We start from the raw sequence: 12120 nt of genomic DNA, 5'->3' as shown, positions 1-12120 counted from the left end.
AATTTTCCTGTTCATTTAATCTCTACAGTATAGAGGACGAAAAACAGAAGATAGTTGAGAATATGGAAGAGTTTGTTTGATGTCTGCCTGAATTAGCAATGATAGGGTCCTCATCTCACCCTCCCTTCATTCATTTTCTGAACACTGCAGCAGAAGAGGGCAATAATGAACTATTTGGTGTGGTTTTGTGTAACAGCTACAGATACACAGCTAGCGTAAAGAGAGGAAAAAAAGTTGCAAAGCTACTTATTACTGTACCCCTAAGAGTTCCCTCTCCTGCTGCACCCTAAGCCAGTCTCTAAATAATGTCAGTGTTGGCATGAAAAGAAAGTCTGTCACACAGGCATCTCAGAGAAAACAAACAAATAACTCAGTCCTATCACCCTCTTCCCAGCAGATGGGAACTGTATGCAATAACACAGTCATCATCCTTTTGTAAGGAAAAATGTTACATGATGACACGGATGCTAAATGCACTCCCAGGATTACCCGACCAAACCTTTGAAAAGAGAAAAAAAAAAAAAAAAGTGATGTTTTTTCTGCACCAAACACACATATATAGCAAACATACTTTTTGAGCTGTCGCACTTTTGGGAAGAAAATAATGCTGAGCAAACACAAAATCTAATTCATCTTGCTTTATAGAAAAACTATTTGTTACTTTTATTTCACCACACTTTTCCACTTACAAGGGAGAGCTACTCTGGCAAGTCTTAACAGAATAACTAGGAAGCATAAATTGACTTTGTCAGGTTAGCAATAACAAGTAGCTGCGGAACAAAGCACACAAGCAAAATCCTTTCCCCAGAAACAGCATCTGTTGTCTTCCTTCTGCTGCAAACTTTTGTGTCTCTGCATGTTGATCAAGGTCCACATTTCACAATGACATTCTAAATTTAAATGACAAAATATGATGAGAGCACTTTCATATCTTATTAATGGGGAATGGTTTACAGTCCTAGTTGGTTTGAAGGCATCCATTTTAGGACTTTGAAGTTTTCAAAAATTGCTGCAAAATCTCATATGGGGTATGCAAATGTACTGCTCTTCCCTCATGGCAGCTCCTTACACTGACAGGAAAGCACCAACACTGGGACCATCAGGGCTCAAAGGAAAATTAAGTACCCACAGAGATTATAAACAAACGGGAAGAAAGAAAAGCTACTAGCTCCTGTAGCCTCGTTTTTAATACAGAATTATTAATCAGCACTCCCCAGATCCTCAGTGGTTGATATAGCTTTGGTACTGGGAAATGTCCCAAATAACTTTGTGTAGCACAGGAGGTCAAATTTATGCCAGAGAAATCATTTTATTTATTAATTATGTCATTAGAAAGGAAGGAGATGAACAAATGGACGGCCTTTGCTCCACCTGCCAGGTAGGGAAGACTTTTTGTCACCCTTGGCACATACTGAATATCTTTCAGCTCTCCATGTGTCTAAACGGCCACACCTTTACCTCCAGAAAGGAAAAGCTGCTCTGAAAGCAGCTCCCACACTACTCCCATAATCTTAACTATTAGCTATAAATAACAGGAACAAAGTACACTTCACCACCACTTTCCATGGCATTTACATTTCCTTTACAGCAGCAGAGAGAATCTTTAAATCCTGCATTGCCTTCTTGGGAATACAGGATTTAAAGAATGCTGCATAACAACTGGCACAATTCAAACAATTCAGCATAGTAAAAGCTTAAAGGCCTTTCCCTTAACCAAGTAAAAGCCACTAATACATAAACAAGATACAACTTGCATGCAACAGCAAGTGTTAGGATAGAGTAAGTCTTACTTTACAGTAAGACTAAATACAGTAAGCAACATGGATGAAACACTGAAAGTAACAACCTAACACATGTTAAGAAGCATGCTGTATCTGCTGTGGCCGTCAGGTTAGGCCACAGAGCTACTGACAAAAGATACACTAGCAAATGGATCATGCACTTTCACCACAGAATCACAGAATCATCTAGGTTGGAAGAGACCTCCAAGATCACAAAGTCCAACCTCTGACATCACACTAACAAGTCCTCCACTAAACCATATCCCTAAGCTCTACATCAAAATGTCTTTTAAAGACTTCCAGGGATGGTGACTCAACCACTTCCCTGGGCAGCCTATTCCAACGCCTAACAACACTTTCAGTAATGAAGTTCCTCCTAAAATCCAACCTAAACCTCCCCTGGCGCAACTTAAGCCCATTACCCATTGTCCTAGCACCAGGCACGTGGGAGAATAGACCAACCCCTACCTCGCTACAGCCTCCTTTAAGGTACCTGTAGACAGTGACAAGGTCGCCCCTGAGCCTCCTTTTCTCAAGGCTGAACAAGCCCAGCTCCCTCAGCCGCTCCTCATAAGACTTGCTCTCCAAACCCCTCACCAGATTCAATGTCCTTCTCTGGCCTCGCTTGAGTACCTTGACATCCTTCTTGTAGCAACGGGCCCAAAACTGAACACAGTACTCAAGGTGCAGCCTCACCAGAGCTGAATACAGAAGGACAATCACTTCCCTAGCCCTGCTGGCCACACTGTTTCTTATGCAAGCCAAGGCACTGTTGGCCTTCTTGGCCACGTTCCTTGTCAACCTAATTTTGCCACTGCTATTTATATTCAAGTATATGATTTTAATATTGGATTGATTGTTTTTTTTTCAATTAATTTTCCAAATTCAAGAAAAAAAGGAAAAGACTAATGGACTGTGAAGTCTGCACCTCAGCGAAGTTAATAGGCTGGGTGAGATGTCCAGGTCACACCTCACTGAGATAAGCTTAATGGGGGACTTGCAGCTGCTACTGATGGACCTCTGAGACTTTCTTCAGCATTAGCAGTGTTCCTGCAGACTTTTGGTGATAGTGGGGCAGCACTGTTAATTCTGGCAAATTTATCAAGTTTCATTGAAACAAGCACATTAAGCTTGTCTTCTTAAAAATCTCTTGCCTAAGAACAGCAGCTCCACCAGCTGTCAAGATATAGCAGGAAGACTATGAATGTTGATGTCAGAAGTTTGAGCAGCTGCTCTAGGATCTGTCAAAATATCTTGCTGGATGCCTGCTGAACATGCCCAAAAGTGATTTTCAGTCTTCAAACTATTATCATCCAACCAGAATCAGATATGGGACAAATCCCCAAGTCAACCCCATTTACATGTGAAGTTTCCGTTTCAAAATATTGATACTGAGTCATTTGTAAAGGAAAAAAGAACTTATTTTCCTAAGGGTAAGATATATGCTCTTCAACTATGCTTGAATGTATTTTCTATAACCTCAAGCCCTGAGTCAAATATATCAATTTTTGAGACCAAAGAAAAAAATGTATTTAAATAAAAGCATGTTATTAAACTAAAACCACAGGAAATTGAGTTTTCATATTAAATCTTGTATTTTCAGGAGAATACTTGGTAAAAAATTGTCCCATACAACACAATTATTCTTTTTTACATGAATAATAAAGTAACTATTTGCAATTTCTGTGTACATTAGTTACGTTACTATTATTAGCATCGTGTTGCATTGTCGGTTTTTCACATGAGTAAATCATTTAATTAGGTTCTAGGACTTGATGTTTTCCTTATAGGATTGAGAACATTTAATAAGACTGTAATATACTGTAATTAGAAATAAAAGCATGCACCTGTCAGGAAACTCAAAGCAGAAAATGTTGTATCTCAGATGAGTAACTTTGACAGTTTTGAAACCAAGCAAAACAGTTCAAGGAGAAAGCCAATTTCTTTCTCCTTGTTCCTACAAGATATGGAGTGAGGAAAGAAACTTGGAAGGAATGTCAAGATGGCACTACAGATATGTACAAATAAACCAGGAGGTGGGCAAGAGTCTTCTCATGTCTAAGTCAGAGGAACATTTCTGCTATTTCTGAAGCGCAGAGTGATATTCTACTGCTATAAATGTGGGGTGCTCCAACAAGGCCGAGCACTGCCTCCAGTTTGCCAGGATAATTGATTAGTCAGTTTATTTGTCTTCATCCACGGAGGCAGAGATCAGCTTGCGGTTGGAAGAATAATTCTGGTGGTGACAGCCCGTTCTTGGCTGCCTTTTGCTTCTGCCCTCTGACATAATTAAACCTGGCTGCCTTCCCATAGGACAGAGGCATATGACAGAAGCAGATACAAAAGCTGCAGCTAGGGGCAGGTTGTCTCTACCAAAATAAGTTGTCTTGCCTGCTACCAGAAGGGCCCTAAAGCAAAGGGGGCAGCTAGGAGTAGATGCATCATATTTTCTGGGCAGCAGCACCCCTTCAGTTACTCTTCATCTTTCCAGAAACCCCTCAAACACGGAGGGATTTACCAGATGGAAGATGTAAGCCTCAGCCTACAGAGAGCCTTGTAGCCCAGTGCAGCAGGTGTACAACATGCTGTACAACATGCATGGTTAGATACAGAAAAAGCTGGACTAAATCTTCCATTCTCTCTTATGGGAGACACTCAAAGGTTAACAAAGGCCCAAACTATTTACTGGAAATATTGTTGATTCATATATTCAGCACTTCTTCTCATTTGCTAGTTCATTTCAAGAACGTCTATGTCCTCTTGTGCTGTGAACAGCCTCTTTAGAGAAGTCTCAAGATAATAAATGTATAAAGTTATGATACCATGAGCATTGTAGTCTGCCTCTATAACCATTTTCTCCCTTTGGTGCCATACTAATATTCCCCATGTAGAATAACATTTTTTTTCCAGAACATTATATGTGACGTGCAGACCATTGCAGAATTATGAAAATTTCTTAGCCTATTTTAAAATTGTTACTGAGAAAGAGATTCCTCCAAAGATTCAGATTGACACATTTCCATAGAATTAAATTTGTCAAGAGAATTAAATTTGCATCAAATGAACATCAAGAAATACATAGCATAATCTACAACTACTCTCAGTGTTTTGCATGACTAGCATATTTACTGAGATGTCCTACAGTAATTCTTATTTTGTCATTATTATTCAACATCATGAAGAGCCTGGCAGTCTTACAAACTGGATTTGAACATTTATGGGATCCTAAAACTATAAGACAAAAGAGCTCATAGATTTCAGCAGCAATTTAGGTAATGCATGATCATGCTTTATGAATTTAAAATAAATTGGGGGTGGGGTGGTACAGCTGTATTTTTTTCTTATAGTGTAAACAGTTTCTAAGGTCCTGTATTTTTAAAACATGGGACAACAAATAATCCTGCAAAACATCAGAGCCAAAATTGAGAATAAAATCTGCTTAAAACCTGTAGAAAGATAAGAAAGAAGGAAAAAAAAAAAAAAAAAAGCAAGTAAAAAGGACTTTTCTGTAGAGTTCCTGGAGTATGTCAAGATATATAAATCCACCCAAGCTTCAGTAGTTAAAGTTAGTTAAAATTCAAGTTTCAGGAAATTTTTCAGTTGACCATTTTATTTTACCAAATTGTGAGAAGAAATGTAATGTACATTTCACATAAATCTTCTGAAATCCATGTGGCCTACCTTCATTGATATGTTGCTTTCCCTATTAAAATTCATTAGACCTACTCAGAATAAAGTAAAATTACTTTTCTCTGAGCTGTTGTGACAAACCTGCTACAGCAGAATATCATCATTGACATGTGTGATGTTAATCTGTCTACCTGTCATTAATAGGGTTCTACCAAGTCTCTCCTACCTCCTCTCAATCTTTTACCTACAGATGATGCTCACCTTCTCCCATTCGCGATCTTTGTTCAGTACAATCACCACCAGCCTGGGATGTGCCTGATAACCATCAGCTGTGAAGGACAAATCTTTACCTTCCCAAGTCACATTCATCATAAACCTAGGAAGGAAAAAAAAAAAAAAAAAAAAGGTACAGTGAAAAATTAATGAGCTGTCCCAGCAGTTAATGAGCAAGCTAATTCAGTCATCAGAAGCACTGATGAAGTCCATGCATTAAATTCTGTTAACACTGTAAAAAAACATAAAGTGTTTCAGTACCATTTTAAACACATCCACATCAGAACTGTGTGTAACATCACACTTTCGTCTCACTAGTATAATACTCAGAGGTCACTGTATCTGTTCTGGCTTCATCTGTTTAGACCTCCAGGAGTCCTATCAGCCCTTCCTGACACTGCAGCTTTGCTGCATGCTGTCTCTGACAAACATGAATAACTTCCACTAATAACTTCAGAAAAAAAAAAAAAAGACAGACATAGAAACTTTGAAGTTCATTCATTTCAATATTTTCAAGAAGAAAAAAGATTTTTATTTTTATTTAGGTTAATTTTCAGTGGTTTACAAAACATATATAAGCTAATTAACATTTCAAATGAAAAAAAAGAGGGAGGATTTTGTTGTTGTTGTTGAAAATGTTGGTTCAAACCCAAATTTCCTGCCTTTACACTTGAGCATTGAACCAAGAAAATTGTTTATTTACCACAGGCTCCTGTGTAACTTTTCAGCTTCAAAAAGAAAACGTATCCAACTGAAAATTTTGTGTAAATTTCTGTCAATGGAAGGATATTACTCGGGGTACTACAATAAGAGGAGCCACAGCACTATTGTTTGCTTTCTCCATCTTCCTCCTCCTCTACTGAACATGCTAACCTGCATGTTCTAAGGACAGAAAACTACTCCTTATAAGCAATCCTGTCATCAGCAGAGATTACATCATCTCTACCAAGTCATTGCCGTTGAAGGTCTTAAATGCCTTACTTAGTTTTTGCTAATTTTAATATAGTCTACTTTCTAATTGTTGCTTTCCATTCATCATTGAAACACATAGCCTCTTTTCAAAAGCATTGTGCTTTTGGTGGTTCAGAAATGCCGGCATTCTGACTATCTAATAAACTGTTCTTTTGGTCTAGACTTTTCTCACAAAATAATTTTCTCTCAAAATTTTCCACGGAATTGTAACATAATTCCATATTTATATTTGTTCCATTTCTACATAGCTTCAGTAAATCTCAGCAAGAACAGATTGTTTCCACTGCTCCAGGGTCAGAAAGAGTGATGAGAAACTGCAGTTTTTATTTAAAGCACAAATATGGAAACTTGCTGCCAAGAGTCTGCACACAGGCCAAGCTCTCCCTGGACTGTGATATTGCAAAAATCTATCATTTTGCACATTGTCTGAAACTCTCTCACCAAAGAAATTTGGGCACGAAAGGGAAGTGAGTAAAATTATGGTATTGCTGTTGATGTACTTCAGTCATACTGAAAAAAAAATCTAACTCTAGGTTGTCAACATGAGCCTGACCAAGCTATCCTGCGGGTGAGAGGAAAAACCTGAAGTCCCATCCTACTTGAAGATCTTATGGCACTTCCAGAAGATAATGTACCCTCCACCCTATATCCACAGTCTATAGAGACCTACACTGATTCTCAGGGTATTCCACTGGATGAATTCAGTCCAGGTTTTCTCTTAGGTGCTCTCCTTCTGGAATTCCCCACTTAACACTTTCACATCCTATCCCTCAGATGGGTGTGCTATGGAAGGTATTAAAGTTACTCTAGATATTCTTCATTCATTCTTCTGTAATGTTTTATCCACAAGAAACTGATACATTTTACATGGTGTTTTTTTTTTTTTCTAGTAGCAGTATGGTCTCCTGGTGAATCTGACATTGAAATAATTATTTTGTCTCTTGTTCAAAGGAGGCTTAGTATAGACTTAGCTGACCGAAAATCCCAGCAGAAACACGCTAAATAAAACAACATAGACCCAGAAGAAATAATGACATTGTATCATAACAGTTAATAATTAAATGTGCACTGCCCTAAACAACCATATTAACACAATTCAGTACCGGTTTGACAGTAATTTGCAAATTCACCCACTGCAATAACACATATTTTATGACAGACTTGCAGCGTGAAAATTTTCCCCTCGGCAGAACTTTGCTTTTCAGTTGAACTAATTTCCCGTATACTAAATTTTTCATCCAGCACTAAAAGAGCTTGCTCAGGAATAAAAAAGCTTGTTTGCCACCTCAAGAGCAAGCGGCAAACCACTGGACAGAACTTGTGCATACACATAGAAAGCCAGCAAAACGCTCACTCACTGCTGAAAATCAAGTGCATTGTGACCCATGGAACAACATGCTGAGGAGAACACTGCAAGGGAAAAGTAAGGACATAATGTGAAAGCATGCACTACTTGTATTCATATTTATGCACCCTCATTCACAGGTCTCTCCTTTGAAATTCCTACAGATGAAATAGCCCCCCACAAGGAATGCCCACTTCTTATAGGGCCAGGCACGAATGAGCTCATCTCTACAAAACTGGAGGCTGAGGACTTTGTGTCTGGCTAAGGACTAGACCACAAATAAGGCTTTGGTGTCCAGTCAGGATTTTAATTACAAAGCCTGGCGATTGGTTGAATTGAACACTTTTTCGTGAATTTTGATAGGATTGTTACCCCAGATTTCAAACACCGCTTATCACATTTTGGGGATTTATGTGCAAATCCTCCAGACTAGAAGCCATTCAATGGCCTTAAGAAGATTCAGTGCTGTAGCTGCAGTAATGTTCAAGCATTTCAAAATACAGATGAAATCTAAAATGAAAAACTGGATTCATTGTATATTTTAAAATGTGAATTTTCAAACCATTGAGTAGTGAAATCTGCAAATTAAAAAATGGTCCCTAATCTGTAGAAGTCTCTTAAACACATATTGCCTGACTCATCTACAAAGGTATCAGTGAATGACGCAGTCTGAGCTACCCCAGTTTCTCAAATCGCAGCAATAAAAAAGAACTTCAAAGGGATTCTTGTTTTCCCAAGCAGGGTCTCCTGTACAAAATTCATCAATTGCCAGTGTGTTTTTCAGAAACCAGTGACTAATGTCTACATTCACTTTTGAATTGTATTTTTCCTCCACGAAGGACAAGACGTCCTGCTCTGCTTTTACTGGCAAGGATCCTAAGGTACCTGTCTCTCTGAAAAACAACTGCATGCTACTCTATTCCTAGATAGGAAGAGTGAGGAAAAAATAGCATTTATAGACTACGTTATTACAAAGTTCTAAATTTGCCGAAGATTAGTTCTGTGCAAGATGTCTTTGTTTTCTGAATTGGTCAAAACATATTTCTGAAGTAGTTTTGGAATTGCCTATTCCTGTTCTTAAATAATTGCAATGCTTGATTACTTGAGCTCCTTACTTTAATGGGGCAATTCAGCATACACCTTGGTTTAGTAGTTAATCTGCTTTCACACCTCATTAATGCTACAACCTTTGCAAAGACATGATAGCAGGAGGCCTTGTGATGGTGGTATGATACTGAAGTGTTAATTGACTTTTGAAAATCCAAGTTCATGACTAAGACTCCCCAGGTGAAACATGTATGAAAGATGGGAATTTGGGGCAGAAGTTAAGCTATTCTCATACTGAATTCAAAACAGGCTTTTATCATAAAATGGGCCAAGCCTGTACTACATTTCAAAAGCATTTTTAAACATTTATACTTTTTTTTTTTTTACCTTCTCCAACAAAACTGAAAAAGAGAAGCGCTAAAACACAACAGAAAACTGTTCACATTGAATTTACAGCAACTATCTGAAGCACCAAGGTTACAAAACCACTCCTCTGAAGATTTCCAACTTAATTTTTATAGATTCAGAAAGATCAAGCAGTTCAAATAAGGCATCGTATTAATGCCAAAACTGTGCAGTATTTACCCAAATTAAAATTCAGATATTTTCCAGAAAAAGAACACATTTCAGTAAGGTAGGACTTCCTACACTTTAAATATTATATCACAACTTCACTGACTCCACTTTCTATTATGGGGGAAGACAGCAGAAGGATGAGAGTGCTACCTCAGTTTTTAGAAGACCGCTTTAACGGTCAGCTGAAACACCTGCAATGCTGTGACCACTCCTGGAGCAGAATCTTTGAGGCTTTTTGTTCTAGTTACACAACAGCAAACATGCTTCCAAGCTGTAGGATTTCTTCTGATGTTTAACACGCGTATGTATATGCAAGATACACAAGCATTGCCCTAATAGATGAAAGTATTTGAGAGCAAAAGCAAGGTTTAGTGCATTCTGTGGCAAGCATATATTTTAAGTAAAAATAATGAAAATTATAAAGATCATTTTGTCGCAAACAAAGATCATTCCAGTATTCAGGGAAGTCCTCACCTGGGAGTACCTTTCCCCATGCTGTACCTCTGGGATGCCAGGCAGGGAACATCCTTGCAAATATTAATTCATAACAAGCAAGCATGCCTGGGCTGAAATTAGTGTGAAATCTGCCCAGTGCCCAGCTCCAGAACAGATCACCAGCTGGGAAAAAAAGAATGGGTAAGGCAGAGGCAGTAATGAAAACTTATCACTCCTAAGCTACCTCCAAGCAAGGGAACTTTGTTATCAGAACTGAGAAACCCATCACAAGACCTGATGGCTGCATGGAGCAGAAAGCCCCCGGGACTCCAAGAGCTCAAGCCTGTGACTCCGGCCCTTACCCTGCAGCGGAAATCAGCTCAGCAAACCCAATAAATCCCTCAGATGCTATCACTGCAGACAACCATTTTTTTATTTAGCGCCTTCCTCACCATGGGGCAGTGTTTCAAATCTGTGACAACTGCAGGCAATGAAGAGAAACAGTGGAGACTTCGGGAAATAAAGGTTTCACAAAAGCAGCTCTCTGCCTCCTTTCCCAAAGAAGGGACTTCCAACATGAGTTTTAAAGTAGATGAAATACCTCATAGGTGCTGCTGTGAAATCTGGAAAATACTTATCAAGAGAAACCTGACAAAAAGTGATTTATCATTAAGAAACAGATTTCTTAAAAATGTCTATAAAATTAAATTGAGAAACTCTGTACATAAAATATGTAACAGGGTCTGAAGTACGTACAGAAACAGATCAGAATTAGATCACTATTAACCAAGGTAGTGATGCATTTTTCAAACAGATAAGCATTTTTTCAAGACAATTTTATATCTTAGGCTACGTGGGATTTTTTTTCTAACTTCAGATCCTTCCCAATGATGCAAAGACAGAGCCTCCTCTTCCTCTTCGTGCCTCCTCCTCCTCCTTCACGTCCCCCAGCCCTCGCTCTCCTGAATATAACTCCTGTTCCTGGAGCTGCATCTCCCTAGGCCTTGAGCCAGCATGGATGAATCAAATTTTGGGAACAATATGCTCGGTGACTGTGAAAAAGGAATGGCACGCCAACTACTTGTACCTTCTGCCAGCTGCTCCTTAAAGCATGAGATGCCACCAGGTCTGAAAATGTCATTTTGCCCCAGTTCTGCCAGACCAGCAACCAAACTTTTGGAGAACCCTTCTAAAAGGGGGACAGGGTGGGAGTGAAATGAGAAAGGACACAGCTGGCTAGGCAGGTGCCACAGACTAGCATAACCCATCAAACTCCAGCAGATTTAGTAAGCTACTTTTATTAGTAGTAATAACATTTTGTAAAAAGTGCTAATATGTTTATATTTTGCTTCACCATTGCAGCAGCGCCCCAGACTCATCCTTGAGAAGCCTGCCTGGTTCTCTACAAGGAGGCAGACTCTGCAGCAACACCACCTCCAATACCCTTCACATTTATATTTTTGATTTCAAGGCCTGCTTCCAGCCCTGAAAGCTGGCTGCGTTAGCTGCAGAACACAGGCCATGCTTGCCCTTTTGTTGTTGTTGTTGATTTGCTTTTGTTTAGCATCCCAATAAAGGGTAAGTGTTCTGGAAGCCCTTAAGCTGCTACCGGATTCTGCTTCCTAAACTGATTTTGCTTCCTAAAACGACCTGACCTGGGAAAAAATTCTGATACAAATTTTCTATAATTTCTTCATTTTATCAGCGTACCAGCATCACATAAGGATGCTGGTGAAGTTTAGTTTTACTACCAGATGAATGTGAGTTTCATCAATTCATTTTCTGCTGTTTAATGTACAGAGCTGTTTAACTGTACAGAGCTACTGCACTATACAGAATAACTTTTATGCTATAAAAGAGGGCACTTAGAGCACATGAATTAAAATAAGCGAAAATAGCTAGTTGTTAGTGTTTAAAATATGCTCATCGGCAGGAAGTTAAATTTAGCGTATCCTTGTGTGCCAACCTCACTGCTACACCACCATACCATATCTCCTGATCAGAAGTCATTCCCACACAAACCAATCGAAGTGGGATCCTGCCACTACCAAAAATTCTCTT

General features: G+C 38.9%; 1 protein-coding gene across 2 annotated transcripts in view; it reads right to left on the bottom strand.

Moving 5' to 3' along the window:
* GRIN2A (glutamate ionotropic receptor NMDA type subunit 2A) overlaps positions 1–12120 on the bottom strand; it is a 193214-nt gene that overhangs the window by 67971 nt on the left and 113123 nt on the right. For both annotated transcript variants that reach the window (XM_038187006.2, XM_021277526.4), the window contains one exon: positions 5673–5787. In XM_038187006.2, the coding sequence (XP_038042934.1) occupies positions 5673–5787 (115 nt within the window). The remainder of the gene's footprint in view (positions 1–5672; positions 5788–12120) is intronic.

The sequence above is a fragment of the Anas platyrhynchos genome, chromosome 15 (genome assembly GCF_047663525.1).
Source record: "Anas platyrhynchos isolate ZD024472 breed Pekin duck chromosome 15, IASCAAS_PekinDuck_T2T, whole genome shotgun sequence".
Taxonomy (NCBI): domain Eukaryota; kingdom Metazoa; phylum Chordata; class Aves; order Anseriformes; family Anatidae; genus Anas; species Anas platyrhynchos.
The sequence above is the reverse complement of the archived record's forward strand: the minus strand, read 5'-3'. Positions and strand labels throughout refer to the sequence as shown.